This window comes from Pimephales promelas, chromosome 1 (assembly GCF_988280905.1).
Source record: "Pimephales promelas chromosome 1, fPimPro1.hap1.1, whole genome shotgun sequence".
Lineage (NCBI taxonomy): Eukaryota > Metazoa > Chordata > Actinopteri > Cypriniformes > Leuciscidae > Pimephales > Pimephales promelas.
This window is the reverse complement of record NC_142769.1, coordinates 45078288-45100318: the sequence shown is the minus strand read 5'-3', so window position 1 is coordinate 45100318 and position 22031 is coordinate 45078288. Positions and strand designations below refer to the sequence as shown.

Below are 22031 nucleotides of genomic sequence, written 5' to 3'. Positions count from 1 at the left end.
GCACTGAAGACAAAAAAAAAAAAATACAAACAGTTTTCTTGAATTGTAATGCTAAATAAATATTAAACGGTAAACATCTAGTCAAAAATCTATTGATAGATTTTTAAACCATCTTTTTCTAATGTCTATTCAATCCTGTCATCGTCTGCCACATTCATTTAATATTTCTAAATACTGATATGCGATTGATCGACAGTCATACTTTAAATTCATCATCACGCAGCAAATAATGCAGAATACACTTTGTCATAGAACCCAAAGGTCACTTTAAACCTTTGAGCTGCAACTTCCTGTGTAGTGCTTGTTTGAAACTTGAAAAGAAAATGAACAAAACTTATCTTAACTTATGTGATGGAAATAGCAGTGAATATGGTCCCTATTGAATGGAAATGGGTCTTAGGTGTAATGGGAAGCGTCAAAGTGTGGGAGGGGAGCAAAAGCAGAGTGGCCAGTCCTGTGGTTGGAAAGTGTTTTTAAAAAACAATTTATTTTGAAGTTCACCACCGCCGACAGGCTGCTGAGCATGCTCAGTTCGATTAAAACTAGTAGGGTTGACATATTTAAACTATATATATATATTATAAAATTACTATAAAGAAAATGTATAGTCACATTTCTAAAAAATGCCAGTCCTATTTTGTGATACAACAGACAAATTAAGTCAATTCCATGAAGGTAAATTTAAAAATGGCTATTCTTTAATTAGATTTACACAGAGCACCAGAAATAACTCAAAAATAATATACAATGATAACTTGGCCAGTTACATTATGTATATCTGAAGCCCGTTTCTGTGTAAGAGCACTACATGGTCTCAAGGCTTGGCTCAAGCTCTAAGGTGTAAAGTGAACCTAAGGACACTAGGCTGAACAGTTATGATGAACAGTTTGATGTTGTGCATTTGCTTGTAGATGTTTGTGGTAAACATGTGGCTGAAACAACCTCTTGATTTCAGATCAAAAGTTCAATTAGTTAGCAAAGATAGGATTACTAATTCTGTAAAATGTAATGGTTTATTTCCTGGAGTAAAAGATCTTTTTGTTTGGTCTAAGCATTTAAAGCAAACGCAAGAATCATTAGGATTCTATAATTGGAGAAAATAAAACCCAGTTCTGTAGCCAGCACACTCACACAGTGCTGTCTACCTCTCTGTGGTCATCTTTCACTTCAAGATTCTTTGAGTATTTGATGACATTTGTATTAATTTTAAGTGTCCCTATTATGTGTCTTGAATAAAAAGTTGATTGATTGATATGCTTTTTTTTGGGATATTACCTTTTATGTAATGTGGTTTATAGCTGTTTGTGAATGTAAAAGGTCTGCAAAGTTTCAAAAATTAAAGTGCACTGTAAGTAAGGGAAAATCCACGGCTAGCTGCTATTACTCGATTTTAATGCACAACGGAGAAGCAAAGAACTAGTTGCCTCCACAAAGTGCATTCAAATCGTTTAATGCTCAGCAAGCCATGGATTATCCCCTAACTCATCATGTACTTTGCTAAATGGTCAGTTGTTGTGGCAGTGATGAATGATGAGTAACATATGTGACGACCACAAGAGTGTCATTGTAAGAATATTCAGAATTATTGTCTTTTATTTGAACACATGTTATTGCATTGTTTATGAAAAAGTATTCCAAGGGTTTTTTTTAATGTGATTTTTCTTCTTCAAAAAGTGAATAGGCTTTATGCCGAGCGTCACATGACCAAACCGGAAAACCTGGTCTCGCATTCGCTTCAGAGATAGCGTTAACGGCCGTAAAAACTGACTACGATATCTATGGATTTTTAAGGTAATCCACTAACCTAACTAGTTCACTTTGTTATTGGCGTTTTATTCCATTTAAATATCTAAACGTTACTGTGGAGAAGAAAAAAATATAAAACGTTTAAATATCAATCTGCACATGTGAGGGACATTGTTATGCTAATCTTTGCTCGCTCCTTTTAAGTTATCTTGAGTAAAACCGCAAAAAAATCATAAAGCACATACAAAAGACCAGAACCGGAAGTGATGAGACCGTTATACAGAATTTTTGCTCCGGGCCAGCAGGGGCAGGGTCGGGTGACGGGTTTTACATAAGGTGTGTTGTGGGTTTCTCACTATGGTTTCTCATTACTGCAGAGAGCTTGAACCTGAATGTTTTCTCTCCTGTTATAGGTAGGTAAATGTTCAAAAACACCTCAGAGCTAAAATTTTAAATTTAGCCATGCTAAAATGTGTTTGGGATATGAGTGGACTCTTTTAGTGAAGTCATTTTCATTAGGGTCTGTTTCTGATTTTGTTTTTAACGAGAGGGCAAAGTCCGGCAGATTAACGGTGTCTGACAACGCACACATTACGCTAGTGAGCAAGTCAGCTCAACACACTCAACCCATGTAAATATGGACACAAAGGTATTTTATGAGCTTGCAGTGTCAACGAGAATTGGTTAGCTCACTGTATGTTAGTTACCCACCATCGGTTCAAACTGTTTGAGTATCTGGTGTGACCACCATTTGCCTCACGCAGTGCCACAGCCTTCGCATAGAGTATATCAGGTTGTTGATTGTGCCCTGTGGAATGTTGGTCCATATATATATATATATATATATATATAATTTTGATTTCTGTTCACTCTTGATATATTTTAGGCTACCTGTAAATATAAACAGGTCAATTAAAAATACTGTTTGGAATTTTTTTTTTCCTGTCTCCATTCCCTTTTGTCACCCTAACATTATTAGGCTTGTTTGAAATGTGCCTTGCCTCGCCTGAAATTTATGTGAGAGTAGGCGGCTGCAGTGAGAGGAGGTGTGAAATAATAGGAACCCTTTAGGGTTCTTTGTAACCAGGAAAGAGGTTCTATATGGAACCTTTTGGGTTCATTCATTATCATTTGTTTTGTCCTTTCTGGATTTAATATTTCATTTTTATTATAGAATTTATTAGGATTAACCCCTTGAGATGTATCATCTCGTTTTCGAGTTTCATATTATTGACAAACATCAAGACCCTAAAATATATTTATGAATGCATGTGAATGATCACAAAATTCAAGATATGGGGGTTAGAATGTATATATTTTTTTATCATTTTATGTAGTGAATCAAAATCACAGGAAGAGTGCCATTTCAGTTTTTCTCCAAAAATCAGCATGATTAAAATGTGATATTAAGTTACTACAACAATTTAATAACAATAATTGAATTACAACTGTAAAATGTTGCAGAATAATGTAATATATGAATGAATAATAGCCTATAAAGAACCTTTGTGCCAAAAGGGTTCTTTCTTGTCATTATGGAACCTTTTTAGCATAAAAGGTTCTTTGGAGTTGAGTAAAGAACCCTATGCTTTATATAGAACTGTAATTAACCCTTTTTTCTAAGAGTGTGGCCCCTGAGTCAACATTGCTTTACGCCACTTGTGACAGCTCTAAACTCAACTCACATTTTTATTTAAAAAGCACTTTCAACTGTAAATATGGATCAAGCGCTAGACATAAAATAGCATAAAATCACAACAATATTCAACAGCACAACTAGCTACACAGTTTGTGTATTTAACATAAGCACAGTTTCAAGTGTGTTTTGTGTCAAACGGTCTGATAATGTGGATCAGCGTGTGGCAGCATAAATAACGTTTGTTTCCACCTCCCTCATTTTTCTTACTGGTCTTCTGCTCTTCTTCTTGTCTAAACTTAGAGCTGCATAGTTCAAGTCTTCATCTTGCTCCTGGCAACACAAAAATAAAAAATACAAACATGCTATGAATGTACACAATCATATAGGCGAAACTGGGGGGGTTGTAACACTTTTTTTTAAACCATAAAAACATGGATATCATTTTAATTTTTGTACATGCATTAAACAAATGTACTTAAAATGATTTTTTATACCAATCCCGTTCAATTCACACTCCACTTTAATAATTAAAAAATGCGGGAAAAAACCTGAGCTAAGAATTTAAACCAACATAAAGTGCGTATGTTATTCATTTTCATATTGTGTCAAGTGTCGGTTTTTACACATATGGTCTTCAATCTTTGTGTGTATAGAAAAAGTAAATAGTGTTACAGCCATTCATGTTTTTATATATAATTATATATAGGCCTAACATGAAATTTTTCTTTTTCTTTTTTTGAGCTATGATTTTGATTATATGTATACACAGGAACTTGCAGTCTACTTTCACCTATAGGGATTTCATCGACGAAACTCGAAACTTTTTTTAACCCTGCATGTGTTACAACCAGCCTCCCTATAATAGAAACAACAATATTTTTATTTGAAATACCCTTTTCTGCAACTGTTTGTTCATCTCTTCATTATTACCACGGCGCTGTGTATCTAAGAAAAACAAGACAGTTCTCAATATTATTTATGTTCACATGGTAGCACTTTTCATTCATGCTGATTTGTTAATAGCATCATTTATACCAGAAACATATTATCATATATTAATATTTTTTTACATATTTTATTTTTTATTTTTTTTTATTTTTTATACAAACATATTTTTTTTGCTAGAATATTTAGTGATTAGTTTAAGGTGCTGTGATGTTTACGTGCCTTGTTTCTGCTTGTTTCTTTCCTTCATCCTGATTAAGACTACAATCGCAAAAACAGTGGAAAGCAAAACCAAGCCGCTCAAGATCAGTGTGAGTGTATAATAGACGTGGCAGGATCTTGAAGTTTCTTCAGTCGCCCCTGTTAAAACCATTCAAATAAATAAAAAGATAGAGAGAGGAGAACAAGATTATGTAAGCTTGAAATAAAGAACATTTGCAATCAATGAGTGCCAAATAAAGTTTCTCTTTTAAACTGTTAGACACATACCACAATCGGCATGTGCAATATCCTCTTTAAACTGATTAGTCTCTTTGAAGATAAAAAAGAATACAAGATAAGTATTGTTAACTGAATTGCAATTATACTGAATAATATGAATCATTTTGGAATTAATAAATGAAATTAAGACTCGGGTGTTACCATTTACTACCATTAACTGTGTTTTGTTGTGAAACATCATGTAGTTTACCAAAAAACTTCCACAGTAAAACATTCCAGAGTCAGTAAAGTCAACATTGACAATCTTTAGGGAAGAAAACGTTTTGTTCACCGACATCTCCATATGATCCTTCTTAAAGCCATTAAAATATATGGAGTCTCCTTGTTTTTCGCTAACATATTGAGTAGCAATGCAAAGTGGTAGAGCTCCATTTATCTGCTTGAACCAGGCGATGTAACTGGGTTCTGTCAAGATGTTTGGACACAGAAGAGAGACAGTAGTTCCACTGTTCACCGTTTTCACCCGAGTTAAAGATGTTAGTTTTACAAAGATGAAACCTGAAAACAATCAATAATGTCATAAGAAAAAAAGTAGAAGACGTTGATTCGGATTCAAATGTAAAGTTGCGGATTCAAATGTTTGCATGTGTTGCGTCACGTCTGAAATCAAAGTCATTACAAATGTTACAATATAATTTCAATGATATGTTGTGACTTTCTTCTGCGGAACTCAAGAGAAGATATTATGAAGACTGTTGTTGTCCAAAAAACACAGTTTGAGACATTTTAAAAATGTCAAATTGAATAAAAATACACAGAGACATTCCTCCAAATATCCTCCAAATATTCCTCAAAGAAGAAGGTCAGTCATTCAGGTTTAAAACAATGAGGGTGATTCAATTATGACATAATTGTCATATTAGTTGAACAAACTCTTCCTTTAAAACTGCAAAGGAATGAATGTAAATGGCTAATGACAAGATTGTTCTGAATCTAAAAGTGAAGTAAACGCAACACTAAGTGATGTTATATGATAGCTTTGCCCTGTGCTTTCAAAATCAGTTATTTAATGAAAGTTAAATGACAAAGCATTGGCAAATTATATGATATAAACAGAATTTATAAAACATATACTTATGTTTTTGTGAGGTATTGTATATTACACTCTATATATAGTAGCTACACATTGATAATTATTATTTATTAAATACATTCTGTTTCGTTTTCCCCAATTTTATAGCAAACATCATAAATGTATTTACCTATTAAAAAGGTCATCAGAGGATTTGTTCCAAACAAATTCATCTTTACGTTCCAGTCCAATCGACTCAACTGAGAAGAATCGAATTGAGCTTTATTTATTTGAAGGGGGAGTGGCTTTTACACTGTACTTGCTCCAATCTGTTTTAAAGCAGATTTTAATTTGCACATATAACAACCTTAAAAGAGGGTTGAGGGTTTTCTAAAACTTGTGTTGCAATGTTATGAAATAATACAAATGATAATAAACCCGTTTCTCAGATTTTGAATTGTCTAGTTTTTTCTTTTTGCAGAAAGAGAAAAAGATCAGCACCACAGCACTTCTGAGTAGATCCATAAACCTAATTGCTAATTTACATAGCTAATCTTGTGAAAGTCAACATTCTTACAACATTCTCAAAATAATTCAAATAAAGCTCAGCTGTTAGGTGGAGACATTTCTGCCATTGTATTACAATTAATTATTGTGAACATGTTTGAAATGTCGAGGGCCATCTGAGCTGGCCAGCCTATAGGCCTAAATAAACAGCAAATTGGCAAAAATATGACGTTTTTTCTTGTATTATAATGTTTATTCAACATAATTAAGAAATCCATTATGAGGAGTGCAATACATGTAAGTAAAATATAAATGTTGGTTACTAGCTAACAAATTTTTGCACAATAAGTAAAGTCTGTGAAAACATTGTGTTTTCAGAGCATTGTGAAGTTGAATGTGGCTAATCATCCTATTTTTTATTTAATTTATTTTTTTTCTTTCTGTAAGCACAGTGATTGTAGTCCAGCCAGACCACAGACCACATGGCCGTGTTTAAACATTAGCCGCCTCTCATCAAATAAAGTGGCAGGGGTTGGAAACAAAGAATCATTTCCTGTAGGGAGTGACAGGAAGTAGCAGATCAGTGTAGAACGAGCCCTGGTGGCATGAACTTCAGCGGACCAACACACACTGAAAGAGCTTTAGCACAGTTTAATGGTGCCAATAGTTGAATGTATTTATCAATAACTGTTAGCAATAATGTGGTTGGGTCTACACTACTGTTATGATGTTTAAGTTCAGTGTGTCATATATGCTTACAGTACACTATGCTATTTTAATGAGCAGAAATTTAAGGAAATTTATTTAGTGTGTGTGGTGTTTCCACACACAATAATAAGATGTAAGACTTTATAAACCATATAAACCGATTTGTGACACATTCATTTGATAGTTTATTTTTAAAAATCCCTTACGAATTCTGACTTTTCATTATATTTTTCCTCTATTTGTGCGGCGTGTCTCAAGCAGTACAATTCCACCTACTTTTATAAAAAATAAAAAACACTGCCGGTTCTGAATTGCACTAATTTTAGAATTGAATAATGTTTTACTAATATTTTAGGTTAAAAAAATCATATGAATGTGTACAATTTATATTATAATATTTTTACACTATTTTTAATTTTCTATATTTTTACATTTTAAAGTGTGGCACATAAATGTAAACAAATCCGAGTAGCCTCTCAATTAATATGAAAATCATACAAAGTATATAAAAGAATTAGCAAAAGGCTTTTTAAAAGTGTGTGTGTGTGTGTGTGTGTGTATTATGAAACTTTTTTTTCTTCTCATATCTGATGTTAGAAGCAGTAGCATGACACTTTTTTCACTTGTGGTTTTGGACTATGAGCCCAGGCCACACACACACACACACACAAAAAGAAACTCGCAGTCACCTAAGATCGAGAGTGGAAAGAAAGTGCTCGCACCTCAGCGGCTGAAAGTTTCCATTGAGCCTCCTAAAGTTAAAAAGCGACTGAGCTTGACCTCAGGTTTTAGGCTGGCTGTGTTAAAGGCCTAGTGTGTAGCTAAACAATTGCACACTATCGTAAATGCTATTTATATTTAAACTGGTCTTCACACAAATCAGGACAAAACAAATAATTCTAATCTAATGCAAGATATCAGGATCCCATACGAAGCTTTAACAGGTGGAGGTGTTCTGTTGCAACACACCTCGTCATAAGCTGAATTTCAGCACCACGGACAGAGACACGGCATATTGGTTACTTTTCACATTATTGACTTACTTTTTTTTATCAAAGTGACCAAATAAAAGGTGCGTGTTTATATACTTTGACGGATGTTATATGATTAGATACAACTAGTTGCGAGATGAACTAAGGCCTAAACCAGGTCCTGGAAAGAGATAAAGCTCTGGTTTTAATTATACAACAAAGACAAGGCCAAGTAATTTTACCTTTCATTTTTCTGCAGGTCTTTACTGTGTGACCCAACTAAAATAGAACGAGTCTGAGAAGAAAGATGGATGACTTGGCTGGGAGGAAAAGATTTTAGATGTCCTCAATCCCAGGTCTTCTCTTATAGTGGTCATGAGGACAGAATGAGTATGATTTTTTTTTATTGTTTTCACCATTGATGGCAGTGCTACTTTACATTTTTTATTAACTTTTTGTACATTCATATTTTTATTTAGACAACTTCATCACCAAAGATGAGCCTCATAATGGTAATCATGGGATTTATCCATGTGTTTGACTGATGACAACAGACGTCACAATGTACCACAAGGCAAGTTAAACACTCAATAAACAAACATTAAAAGTGACTTTTTTTCAATAGTCCACTTTAGACGTAAAAAATGTGCAATAACTGTAAATAGTCAACTACCAGTCATTGATTAGAGTTTTAGTCTGACACTAACACTTTTTAATGCTCCCCACCAGACATTTTACTGACTGTAACTTTGCACCTACAAGTCAACTAGCAGTCATTAGATTATTACTTAACTGTCTTCCCAATATCTGCTAACACTTTATTTTGATATATGTCTGCTTAATATCTGCTTCTAATAGTCTAGTACTCCGAGTCTAATGAGATTAGTTGACATGTAGTTGCAAATCAATGAGAGCTATTAGTCATGTAGTTGTAAAGTTACTAATAGTTAGTAGAATGTCTAAATTGGACTGTTTAACCATATGAATTGTGGATCTTCGGCCAGCAGATTTGGTTAGTTTGCACTTTTTTTTTTTGCTGCAAAGCTCATGAAAGCTTCCAGTAAACCACTGGATTCATCTTAGTAATGTTATTTACCACATGGGGAATTTGCCCTTTACTGTGATGATCATTTATTTTCAGAAAGCATGTGGTCATGATGTCAAACTGATACTTTTATCTTGTGCGTCTCAATGCCACACTCATGTTTACTGAACCTCAACAGCAAATGAACACCACCATACCTGCACATAAAACAACTGATCAGCTCGGTTCATCAGATTATCTGATCATCTTGAGACTGATCTCTGATTTGGGTTTATTTTAACATCAGTGTTAGCCCAAACCACATGCTTTTACACAAACAATGCATAGGATGTGACAGCGACTGAGGCTCCAACCAGAAGTCAGAGATTGTTAGCCGCATCACTTCCTGTGGAGGAGTGAGAGAGAGAAGCTGCTCAGTGCAGAGAGAGAAGTGTTGATGTGAACTTCAGCGGACCAGCAGTGATATTCACCGATCTGATTGATAACCAACACATTTAAAATACTTTCACACTTTTAAAGATGTTTGTCAGAGCTGTCTAAAGTTGCTTTCGCAAAATAGAAAGTTAATTAAAAAACAGTTATTTTAGATTGCATATTCAAATGTTATTAAAATAAAAATGAAAACTAAATATTGCATTCAATAAATAAAAAAATGGACAGATTAAAAAAAGAAGAAAAATTAGATCATGAGATTCTTGTTTGCACTTCGGCACGTCTCTTCGTACATGCATTGCTTGCGCACATTGTGGTCTGATCATTTTCCACCCACACGACTGACCTCTTACTTCTGTTTTGAAGCCCCTCTCTGAATCAAAACCACAAAAACATCCTTAACAACAGACAACATTTCTGTCTAATTAAAGACACAAACACAACCCGCTTCCCAGTGCACTGCTGACTACCTTTTTTTAAAAAAAATTTATTTTTAATTATTAAATGTAAACGAATAAATAGCATAAACTTTTGTTGCAGCATAACCACATTGAGAAACACATTTATTTATTTCAATTAATTTGTTGATTTGCATGTTAAATGTGTGGATGTGTGTTTTATGGGTTACTTAGATGTGACAAAAAGTGTACATTTAATGAACTGATCTTGCTTATTTCAATATTTGAATGTACAGTATGTTGTGAACCGAAATTCTGCTATAGTTGATCTATCATTACACTTGATCAATGTTTTTAGTATTTTTATTTAATATAAATATATATATATATATATATGAAGAGTTCAGATGCAAAAGCCTCTAAATGCCATTTGAAATTTTCTTCTTTAATGATGATTTTTATCAAACTTGTATATTTAAGTTCAGTAATTTCACTTAAATAACAATTAATAGGTAATAATGCCATTTAAGTGAAATCACTTAATATACAAGAAAATTTGCTTTTAGATCACATCTTTTTTTCATCTTGTAGTATTTACGCTGTAGATGATCATTTTCACCTCATAACAAGCTGTGCAGAGCAAACTTAAGATTTAAACTTTAAAAGCAATGTGACCCAGCAGAGTAATTTTTTTTTTTTCTGCACATGAGCAGAAATGTGACCAAAACCTTTTGCAGACTTTCACATGTTGACTTCGTTTACGCCACATGAAAAGAGGCCGCTCTCTACGATATTAGTTGAACTTTGTCTTAACAGTTCTCACTTTGCACTGAGTGGCTTCATCCTGTCTCAGTTACAGGAAATGATGCGTCTAATTGCTCACTGTCTGACTGGAGCCACATCGTTGCACAGTCACGCTTGTGTGGTTGAGAACATACCTGTCAATAATGTATCTGAAACATACTCACTTCAAAGTCTGAGATCACAAACAATACAATGTTTACTGCATTGATACACTATTAAAAAATGGCAAAAGCTTGACGAATTTCTTTAAAATGTTACAGACTAACAGTATAATACAACTTGGTTGTCTATAATTTTTTCTATAACGGTCTGTGCTTTTAATATGCCTTTCATTTACATACTGTATGACTGAGATTGGTTTCATGGTTTAATTCATATGTTGTGGCTTTGACCAAAAAACAAAACAAAAAGAACTTAGAGAAAATACAATCACATACTGCCCTCTATTGATGCTTCTTGTCACTTGCTGTCAACATCCTCACCTAAAGCTAGAAATTACTGTCATATACTTTCAGGATTTCCATTCTGATTGATTAACAATTTATCCTATTTTATATACAATGTAAAAAGTATTTTTTTTTGCATCAGTGGTTGCCAGATTATCTCTGTAAAAATACTGTATTAGTGTAAACATGTTTACGGAACAATCATTTACAATTTAAAACAGTAAATTACTAAATAAATACATACATTTATAAAAAAAAAAAAAAAAAAAAAAAAACCTGGTAAATCCAAGTTGTAAACTTGTAACTCCAGTCAACCTTACAATTTAAAAAAAGCAATTTACATAAAAAGAAACCCATAAATCCAACAGCTGTTTGTTACTGAATTAGCAAGGTTATACGTTACTATTAAACTTTGTTTTGTACCTTTAACATGCATAATAACACAGAGGGAAGAGAAAGTCACATGATGAATCTCAAGTAGTTTTTCCACAAGCTGAAGTATAGTATAATATAAAGATGCACACAGTTTACGTCTTTTCACTGTGAATTTTAAGAGGATTTGTTTTTTGTATTTTCAAAAACTGTTAATTTAATGGTAATTTACTGTAAAATTACATGAATGTAAGGCTATATTTGACTGTTATCCCTGTATATAGTAAATTCAGGTTTTTACTCGAACATTTTTGTCTTTTACAGTTAAAATTCATTTTTTGGGATGGAAGACTAGGAAATATAACAGTCAAAATATAAACAGTCAAAATCAGACTATCCTTAATAAAAGTGTAGTGTTATTGAATGCATGAGGTTTCCTCGGCAGCACAAGATCGCCTCGATCATGCTTTGCATGTATTTTGGCAAACAAAAGCTTTGAGGCGCGCCACTGGAACTTTACTGTGGTTTCGCTTCACTTTGTTTGATAAACAAATTAAAAATAAATTCTACAATTTGAATTTATTTACAAATTAAAAGCAGCGATGAACTTAAACAGATCAGCCCAGAGATGACGACTTCTAGGTTTATGAGATGATATCTTTATTACTTGTTTGCATGCTTGTTTTGTATATTAAAGCTGCAGTCCACAGTTTTTCCATCTCTGTTCAAAATCTGCAATTGCAGTCATTCGCGGAATTATCAACTTTACGTGAGTTGTGCCTCGACACGGCACAGCGTTTTTGCAGATGTGATGCTACATGCAGTTCATATTTTGCACTGATCTCAGGCCACAAAGCGCAGCCTGCAAGAGTGAAAATCAAACAAACCTCATAAGCCTCTGGCAGAGCTCACATTTATGTTGTCAGACATTTCACAAACTGTTCCCATGCACGTATTATAAGCTATAAAAAACCCAACAAAAAAAAACCCCAATGAATTTCAAAATTAATTTAATGTCCCAGGGGTGTGTTCATGACAGCTGGTAAAATGTAATAACAAAAACTAAATGGATCTTATAATGAATGAATGTATTTTATTTTTCAACCATTAATTGAATATCAACCTTCATTTAATTAGGCCTTCAGCACCATAGAAAGAAGAAAGAAAGAAAGAAAGAAAGAAAGAAAGAAAGAAAGAAAGAAAGAAAGAAAGAAAGAAAGAAAGAAAGAAAGAAAGAAAGAAAGAAAGAAAGAAAGAAAGAAAGAAAGAAAGAAAGAAAGAAAGAAAGAAAGAAAGTCCGCATAATTTTTTAAGATAATAGTTATTGAATATACTTTTCACATCTTTTATCAAAGATTAAGAATTTACTGTACATAATGATCAGATTAGTTTTATGGAAACGATTAAAAATCTGGACATAGAACTTACACACACACACACACACACACACACACACACACACATATATATATATATATATGTGTGTGTGTGTGTGTGTGTGTGTCTTGCTGAAGAAGAAGAAGACTAGGAAGAAGACTGTCATTTCAGTTCTTTTGTGGCTGTGATTAATATTACTTCGTTTTATTTTATATATATATAATACGATTTTTAATCATTTCCATAAAACTAATCTGATATATAAGTCTAATCCTGGTTTAAACTAAACCCTGTCTGTGAAACCAGACTTAAATGTTTAATCTCTAAATACAGTTTGCATGGACCTCTAAATTTACATGTAAATTTATCAATTTGAAATTGAATTTGTGTTGGTTTAAATTATGGAGAAGAGCATGCTTTCATTTTTGCCTCAAATGCACATATTAACGTAATTATTTCAAATATACGTGCTTATATGTCCTTTTGAACAATGAGGGTCATTTCCACGTTAATTGGCTTTATGCACAGCTGCACTACTTCCTGAACTTAAGCCAGCTCCTTGTTTCCTGTCTGCCATTATTGGACAAACTGATTAATTCAGGTGTGCCTGACCTCAGTAGTCACAGCAACAATAATCAGACACACCTGGATTAATCAGTTTGACCAATAATGGCAGACAGGAAACAAGGAGCTGGCTGAAATACAGGAAGTAGTGCAGCTGTGCATAAAACCAATTAAGAAATCATTTTTTACAACTTGAACATGTATTATAAATGATTAAATGTCTTTAAAATGTCTCTTGTAGTGGATTTTTTCCATAAACACTATAAGACTTATACTCTAGCGTGCCTATATATTGACGTCGACTACAGCCGAGTCTAATTCTATAATTCTAACTTACTTGTTTTCTTGCTTACTTGCTAACTAACTTACTTCCCTAGTAAGTGTTGCACAGCAGTAATAACAGACAGACCTCAGCAAATGTCCTCTAAATGCTTTAATTAAATCTTTCCGAGCTGTTCTCAGTTCTCCCAAAAAGAAGCAACAAGCATGGCTGGTGGATCCCAGACAAATCCCATTGAGAATCCCACCAGTTTATGCAAATACAACAGGTTTTATAGAATAGGGGTATGGCAAAATGACATGATACATTACATTATTTCCCTACAATTTGATTGGTTCTTCATTACTTCATAATCACAAGTTTTCAGGACATATGTCTAGTTTAATTTCATATTATTTTTACATTCAACACAGTGGTACGGCAACATGCCTACACCGTTCAAAAACACAGAACAGAACCCACATGGCATTTCAAAGTATTAGCATATTAAATATTAGATATTACAATTAGGATTGAAAATACAGTTTAAAATTTCCATCACACTCTCAAGCAACATTCAGAGCAAACCCACACATGTGCACTTTGCTCTCCCTGAGCTACAGCGACTGCACAGTACATGATGTCTATATAAAGCTCAAAGACTCTCATTCAGAACAACTGTGTGACGAGTTCTCGCTGTCTAAAAGATTGGTAAGTCGGTTTTCTGTCAAGGTCAGTGGACATTTACTGAATATTGTAAATGTTAACTGTATTAACATACTATTTTATGTCTCTCTGTTCTAGGTGACAAAATGGCAGGTAACATTTCTAAAATATCATGCACTTGCAAACTCTCTCAAGTTTCTGAAATTCAAATATTACATTAGCAATTACTCTCCAAAAATTACATTTAAATGTAAAGCATTAAAAATCCATAATTTAATATCAATAAATATATTATGAACTTAGTTCCTGATATGCAACAATCCATCCAAGAAACAGAACAATTTGCAAATGCCAGTATTCTATATTTCTATTATTATTTGCTAAATATCTGAGTGATAATTAGGCCCATTATACATTTATTCTCATGGATTCCAAAAACAACATGATTTTTAATTTATATATTTTGGGCTGTTCAGAATGTACAACACTTTTCGAAGTGGTGTTTGTCTGCAATATTCTGATTTTGATCTTCAGTGGAGTAGTGAACATTCTTCTATGCGAACGGCTGAGGAGAAGAAAATGTGAACAGTGTGCTGGTGAAGTACATTTTAATTTTGTTACCTGAAAGCAATATTGTAATATTTATGTTTATTTAGACATTCAATAGATGTTAAATAGCAGTGTTACACTTTAATGAAGTGTTCATTCATTTATTCATTCATTCAAACAATTCAGTCTTGTTTTTCTTTACCATTATTTAATTCGATCCCCTTCTTAATTCTTGCAGCACATCAGAGAAGCTTTCATTCTCTGGCTGTCCCTCCTCAACCAAACTCACCAGCGTCTGATACCAGTAGTCATCTTGTATGTCATAATATCTAATATGTTTAATCCATTTAATGTATTTATAGACAAAACACATATTTGGTTTTCCCCCTCACAGGATCAAGAGAGTACGGAGCTTGACTACTCAATGCTACAGTTCCCCGAAGACAACACAAGAACAGAGAACTCAGAGAATGAGCAGAGAGAGAAGAGCGGAAAGGACACGGTCTATTCCAGCCTTAAATGTCAAATCTCAAACATCACTGAGGAAAATTAATATTTTCAGGTGACTATACAGAGCTGTGGACACATTAAACAATTCATGCATAGCATAGATCGTGACTGTATTTACGATTTAGACATAATTACTTACCAAAGACTTAGTTTCACAAATGCATTGCTATTCCTCATCCAGGATCAACTACTTTTTAATATATCTATCTATATATCTTATCTATTTATATCTATATATAACTAACTATCATACAATATTTATAAACCAAGAGGGAAAGGCTATATATTTGGTTATATATATATATGCTATACATTAATTATTAGGGATATAATTTTATTTCAGACGTGAGCATCTAGGCTAAATACACAAACTAATACAGTATTCAGTTATTATCACTATGGCCATATCAGGTAGACAAATCCAATGTCTATTTGGCACAATTGTTAATATTAAAATTAACGATGGTGGTTTTAAACTACTAAAAGTATCTTTTGGGATCTTAAACTCAAATTCTCATTTGCTGGTAACCATTTAAAAAAGCTTAGGCTAAAAAGTAGGCTAGCCTATAATTTACAATAAATGTCTGTTTATAGCCCTATTGTTTCTTCAACCGTATAGTAAAATGTGAATTACGGAGACCCTAAAGTGACATTTGCGTGCAGACGGGAAAGCATCAGCATGCTTGTGCGTTATCATAATATAAACGTAACGAATTCAGTCTTTAAATCTGATCATCAGTAAGTGTCAGTCAGCACTCATGTCTACAGAAACCAACCTATTTATCTATAGTAATTAGGTTTGTGTTGCAGATGGTTTTGCTAATAAATGTAGATCTGTCGGCTGAAAAAAATTGAGTTAGTATTTGAGTAAAAATATTGAATAGATCTCAATGGAGTACCCATTCTTCACCCAAAAAACAAGCATTATAGTATAATGCTCGATTTTAATTAAGCATTCAAATAAAACCATTTAGTTTGGTTTTATTTGAATGCAGTATAATGCCATTATACTGCATTCAAATAAAACCAAACTAAATAAAACATTAAATTAAATGTAATATGTTTTGAAACAATTACATATTCATTATGGCAAAAGTGTGTCTATATAAGGACATCAACTAATGATAACCTGTGCAAGTTCTTATTGTATTTGATAAACAAAATGTAACTGCAGTATACATTTCTGCTAAATAATTGATATCTTAGAAAGCAGGAATCAGATTTCAGTTTGGAAATAACAAAACAAATAGATATAAAATTACATTTAAGCATTACGATTTGTATTATCGATTGTAGATTGATTAGTAGTCATGTAAAAAAAAAATGTGTGGAATGAAAGGAAAGATTCAACTGAAAATGATCCATAATGCAATATCCATAACATTTTGCATACTGCAGTTCAAATGCAATATATATTTGCTTTAAGTATGTTACGTTGAGTTTCTCACAGTCTGTGTTTCTAAACCCTCTCTTTTCTATCCAGAGCTCCACAGCACAGATTTCTGGCAGTTCCTCCTCAGAGCACAGAGATACTTTATATTGAAGATCATCACAACTGACCCAGAACCAATGACCAGCCATAAAGTGCAGGCCAGTCCACACATAAGCTGTCTGAGATGTTATAATGTTGTTATTTATCACCTCTGTTACAATGATCGGGGAGTTTAGACTCACCACATCAGTGTGTGTGTTGTCTGCAATAGTCCAGGGCAGCTGCACAAGCTGTAATGCAATGTATGGATGTAAATACAATGGCAGCTGTCTGTATGGGCAGGTGGGGCTCTAAACAAAATACCTCTATATAAACTGTATCAGTAATAAATTGTAAATATTTTCAGTTTTCTATAATAAATATTTCAGAATTGTTCAAGTTCAAGTTCATTTATTTATGTAGCACATTTAAACAGCTGCTTAGACAGACCAAAGTGCTTTACAGAACACACAAGTAAGAAAAGTAAAACAGCAAAAAAACAAACAAACAAAAAAACAAACAAAAAAAGGGCATATAAGCATATAACACATAAAAAGCAGCAAAGCTACAAGTAGCCTTGTCAGAATTGTCAAGACTTTTATTTTGTACTTAACCGGGCAGCGGGTGCCTGAGCCTCCCCAGCTTTTCAGCTCCCCACAATTTTCCAATGTAAAATCTGTGGTGAAAAATAAAACTGCAGCGCGGATTAATAGGCTTTATGCCGTGCGTCACGTGACCAAACCGGAAAACGGGTCTCATCGCATCCGCTTGTCAGAACGGCCGTAAGAACTGACTATATCTATGGATATTTAAGGTAATCAGCTAACCTAACTAGTTCACTTTGTTATTGGCGATATTTAAATGGACAAAATGCCTGTCCATTTAAATATCTAAACGTTACTGTGAAGAATAAAAAATATAAAACGTTTAAATATTAATCTGCACATGTGAGGGATATTGTTTATGCTAATCTTTGCTCGCTCCTTTTAAGTTATCTTGAGTAAAACCGCAAAAAAATTCATGAAAAACATACAAAAGACCTGGACCGGAAGCGATTCGACCTGTTTTACAGAGAATGCGGAAGTAAGTTGTGCATAAAGCCTATTGAGAGCCGTTGGGGGAGATTTGAGACCGCTTATTTTCACTTGACCACCTTCGTTCCAGACTCAGAGCGATTTGTTGATATCAAACCACTTCAAATATGTGTACATTAGTCTGCATCAGGTCAGTGATTAGTTGCCATGTCTGTTCTTCATATCAAATTAATGAAAGTTTGAAGTAAATTGAATAGGCTTTGCATAGTTCTGTTGTGTTTGTTTTATGTTTGTTCTGAGAATAGAAATTACTTTTCCTCACCAGAATTCCTCTACAATTCGTAACATTCTAAAACAACATTCTGAGGCAATAAGTACAGCATTACGACAATTCAAAAATAGCATTCTCTGAGTGCCTATCAATCAACATTAGAGCACCGCCTTCAGGCTGAATAATGCTAAGACCTTAGACCTGACAAAAGTGTGTCTGCATGTCTTCACGATTAGAATATAAAGCTTATAAAATGTTTATCATAAAGTATAGCGCTAAGACCTACCTAAATTTACTGGTCCAGGGCCTCCTCCCATGTCTTGTTCTGATGCACCAGAATGGGCTGTCATGTGTTTTTTGGATCTCACCTGACCTGAGAGCCAAATCATCTTTGAGTGTAAGCAAAACAAGCCAATCGACATTAGCGAGTGAGATTTGCATTGTGAGAGCAGTTTTCAATAATGAGAGTTTTGCAAATACAAGGATTTGGTGCTAAAGAACCATGGCCATCTGGGGCTTCAGGCCAATTATGAAAAGAACAAGCTCTCCCCTGTGCACAGAATCTCTTTTCTCTGTATGGGGTTGGACCTGTAAGACTGGAAAACTGGAAACTGGTTGAAAAGATAGACCACTGGTCTATGAGACAAAGGTCATGGGCAAATTAACATTTGAACTCTCACCCCACTCTTGCAGAGATCACACAAACTCACACAAGAATATATATGCACTGTAAAAAAATATTGATGGTTTAACTTAAAAAAGTAAGTAACCTGGTTGCCTTAATTTTAAGTTCATTGAACTGGAAAAAGTGAGTTAATACAATGAAGGAGATTAATTTAACCATCAGAAACTCAAAATTATATGTTATCTGAACTAAATAAATTATTTAAGTTGATTTGACAAATGAAAAAATGTTGTGATTACTACACTGAAAAAATGTTTTGTTGGTTTAACTTAAAAAAAAGTAAGTAACCTGGGTTGCCTTAAAATTTTAAGTTGATTGAACTGGAAAAAGTGAGTTAATACAATGAAGTAGATTAATTTAACCATCAGAAACTGAAAATAATAAGTTATCTCAACTAAATAAATTATTATAAAGTTGATTTGACAAAAGAAAATATGTTGTGATAACAAATCTTGAAAATATTTTTTAGAGTGTGGTTTTAATTTGAACAACTATCATAAAGTTTTATACATGTGTTTAGTAACTGTGTTTTATACACAGTATAAGGCTAGAAGGGCCTTTTATGGACTACAATTACAACAACAATAATAATACATTTAAAAAAAAAAAGAAAAGTTTTTTGCTGGATTAACCATGACTTAGTTTTTTGAAAAATATTAAAACTTGCAGCAGAATTGAAATGATCAGGCAGTGAATTCCAAAATGCACCTTTCAGATGATGATGACAAATGATGTTTTACAGAATAAAATTTTACAATTGCAGCTAGAAGCCGCTCTGGTGGATCTACATAATGGAAACAAACAAAATGAGCAAAACTTAGAATCTTATATTTACAATGATGATATCTTATGTGCTTCATAAACTTTTCAAGGCATGGTTATAAAGACATTCAATCTGATACATTACAGCCTGGTTAGTCCTAGACCAAACTGTTAATCCGTATGATATAGGCTACGTGAAAATATCATTGAGTTTAAAAACAAAGCATGATCGTTTCACATAGCTTTTTAACATGGCTATTAAAATCTAACTATGCATCTAAATCTTGTATTTTACAATAGTGATTTATAATGTATCTGCAAGCTCATAAAAGATCTTAAACATCAGCTAAACATTGTTTTACAAGACAATGTACATGTTGACACGACTAAAATGAAAGATTCAAAATGCATTATTTTTAACAACCATACATAGCCTACTGTAAAGCAATAGACTTCTATAGACTCATGATTTATAAAAGAATCAATTTCATATATAGGCCTACATAAAGAAATGGATGTATATTGCAACATGAAGCACATTTATAGCTTTTTAAGACAGAGAAAGTTCAGTTTATCCTCACAATTATTGGGTCTCCAAACATTATTTTGTCTATCCAGAGCTCCACAGCGCAGATTTCTGGCAGGACACTGGAGCTCCCCCTCCACAGACCAGGCTTTATATTGAAGATCATCACCACTGACCCAGAACCAATGGCCAGCCATAAAGCGCAGGCCAGTCCACACATAAGCTGTCTGAGATGTTATAGTGTTAGTTATCGCCTCTGCCATAATCCTCTGAGAACTAAGACTTGCCAGGTCAGTGTAGTTCTGTCTGCAGTAGTCCAGGGATTCATCCCACGTCTTATTCTGACGCACCAGAATGAGCTCAAAGACATTCATACAGTAAAATGGTAGAGTCCATGAGCACGGAGCATTGTACAGTTTAGAATTATATTTTCCTACAATGCCACACTTTTCAGTGTGTAGTAGGTTTGGTTCTCCAATGTTCCAATTGTCGATGTTTTCATCCTCACCTCCAGACCAAATCCATTGTTCTCGGTTGTTAGGACTAATGTGCAGTCCAATCCAAAAATATTCATAAATGATTCCTGGATTTGCAGAGAGCAGTTGTGCCTCTTCTTTATTGACAGTGGACAGATCATCATGGTATTCTCTGCAGTACTTTTGTGCATCTTTCCAGGTCATTAATGTATTCACAAAGAAGTGTTTTCTGTAGAGACTGAAGCTCAGTCTAAAGAGACTCAAAAACAGGACCACGGCGACGGCAGCCTTCATTTCTACACAGATGATCTACTCTTTGTGTGTGCTCAGTGATAAAGGGGTGTCTTTTATTTCTGAGAGACAATAAAAACACTGGAAGGCACTGACCAACCAGACGGTCAGGCAAGTATTTGTGTATCAAGTATTCAAACCGTGCTTAAACAAAGATAACATGCAAGTGTAGAAAAAATACACTTTATTTTTCTTAAAAAAATTTTTTATGCCTGTAAGGTTGTCACACACACACACAAAAAGCAGAGATGCTAGTGTGTTTGTAGATTTTGAAAAAACACTCTCGTTTTGACTCTTCAATCCTCACCATTGGCTAGTACATTTATTTTACTCGCCAGACTTTTTACATGGAATGCAAGAAAAATGTAAATGAAAAGAATTTTTAAAAAATCCCCATAGATATAATATAAAATATTCATTTCAAACACTATTAAAGACAAGTAATATAATGTGAACAAATAATCAAACTACAAGCATGGACAAATAAACACAATATACGACGCATTGTCGCATTCTCACCGCAAGGCGTCACCTTTTGATTATGCTTCAATATTTGACGCTAAAGGGCACCTAATGGTTCAGATATTGAAGCATGGTCAACATGCTTCCCAAGGCGTCAGTTAGGTGACGCCTTGGGGCAATAGAACAATGATACAAATGAAATAAACAGTGTTGAATTGGCGGTATGGTCCATTTTGGGTTAAAAAGTGGCTAATTCTCACTCGTACGAATTCATACGATTTTGTCTAAACCCACTTGATGGTTAGGTTTAGGGGCGGGGTCAGGGGTAGGTCATTCGTACGAATTCATACAAATTGGCCAATTCATAAAATACGATTTAGCAAAATCGTACGAGTGAGATCGTGTGAGATCGGGTTGGGTAAACAGAACAGAGCCAACATGAATGTATCATTCAGATATCATTAATTCATTTTTTTTTTGTACAACATAATTAGAATTTTTTTTTTGTCTGATTCAGAATCAGAATGCCAAAACCTGTCTGACGAGAGGAGGGTAATTGACTCTTGAGGAATGCGATAGCTGCTGATACAACGAACTGAAGG

At 33.8% G+C, this 22031-nt stretch overlaps 2 protein-coding genes and 2 long non-coding RNA genes across 7 annotated transcripts; 2 read left to right on the top strand and 2 right to left on the bottom strand.

Annotated features, from left to right (window-relative positions):
- The first annotated feature begins 2085 nt into the window (after window positions 1-2085).
- On the top strand, window positions 2086-12972 carry LOC120470370 (uncharacterized). The gene is made up of 3 exons (XR_005620505.2): window positions 2086-2159; window positions 8289-8419; window positions 8509-12972. It is a non-coding gene; the product is annotated as an uncharacterized LOC120470370 (long non-coding RNA).
- On the bottom strand, window positions 3113-6093 carry nitr7a (novel immune-type receptor 7a). Of its 2 annotated transcripts, XM_039659907.2 has the most exons (6): window positions 6034-6093; window positions 4973-5329; window positions 4820-4861; window positions 4553-4690; window positions 4278-4330; window positions 3113-3715 (listed from the first exon to the last, which is right to left on the bottom strand). In XM_039659907.2, the coding sequence occupies exons 1-6, from the start codon at window positions 6074-6076 to the stop codon at window positions 3599-3601; spliced, it is 750 nt and encodes a 249-aa protein (XP_039515841.2). In that variant the 5' UTR covers window positions 6077-6093; the 3' UTR covers window positions 3113-3598. The 2 variants fall into 2 exon arrangements, with proteins under 2 accessions (XP_039515841.2, XP_088985692.1); XM_089129566.1 differs by having other exon boundaries at window positions 4820-5329.
- A 617-nt stretch (window positions 12973-13589) lies between the features above and the next one.
- On the top strand, window positions 13590-17316 carry LOC120470369 (uncharacterized). Of its 3 annotated transcripts, none has more exons than XR_016168287.1 (4): window positions 13590-14545; window positions 14869-15256; window positions 15336-15503; window positions 16935-17316. It is a non-coding gene; the product is annotated as an uncharacterized LOC120470369 (long non-coding RNA). The 3 variants fall into 3 exon arrangements; XR_016168286.1 differs by having other exon boundaries at window positions 13590-14988; window positions 15180-15256; XR_016168283.1 differs by having other exon boundaries at window positions 13590-15256.
- A 2166-nt stretch (window positions 17317-19482) lies between these two features.
- LOC120470367 (lymphocyte antigen 75-like) lies at window positions 19483-21659 on the bottom strand. Its single transcript, XM_039659906.2, has one exon. It carries the CDS (start codon window positions 20968-20970, stop codon window positions 20215-20217), a length of 756 nt encoding a protein of 251 aa, XP_039515840.2. The 5' UTR covers window positions 20971-21659; the 3' UTR covers window positions 19483-20214.
- Between the last annotated feature and the right edge of the window lie 372 nt (window positions 21660-22031).

What these genes read in the sequence shown, in the direction of transcription:
- LOC120470367 (XM_039659906.2), bottom strand. Translation starts at nt 20,970, where the DNA reads ATGAAGGCTGCCGTCGCCGTGGTCCTGTTTTTGAGTCTCTTTAGACTG.
- nitr7a (XM_089129566.1), bottom strand. Translation starts at nt 6,076, where the DNA reads ATGAATTTGTTTGGAACAAATCCTCTGATGACCTTTTTAATAG. An exon ending in TCTGATGACCTTTTTAATAG is followed by an intron (nt 5,330 to 6,033) that starts GTAAATACATTT and finishes GATTGTTTTCAG; the next exon opens with GTTTCATCTTTGTAAAACTA. An exon ending in TATTGCACATGCCGATTGTG is followed by an intron (nt 4,691 to 4,819) that starts GTATGTGTCTAA and finishes TGGTTTTAACAG; the next exon opens with GGGCGACTGAAGAAACTTCA.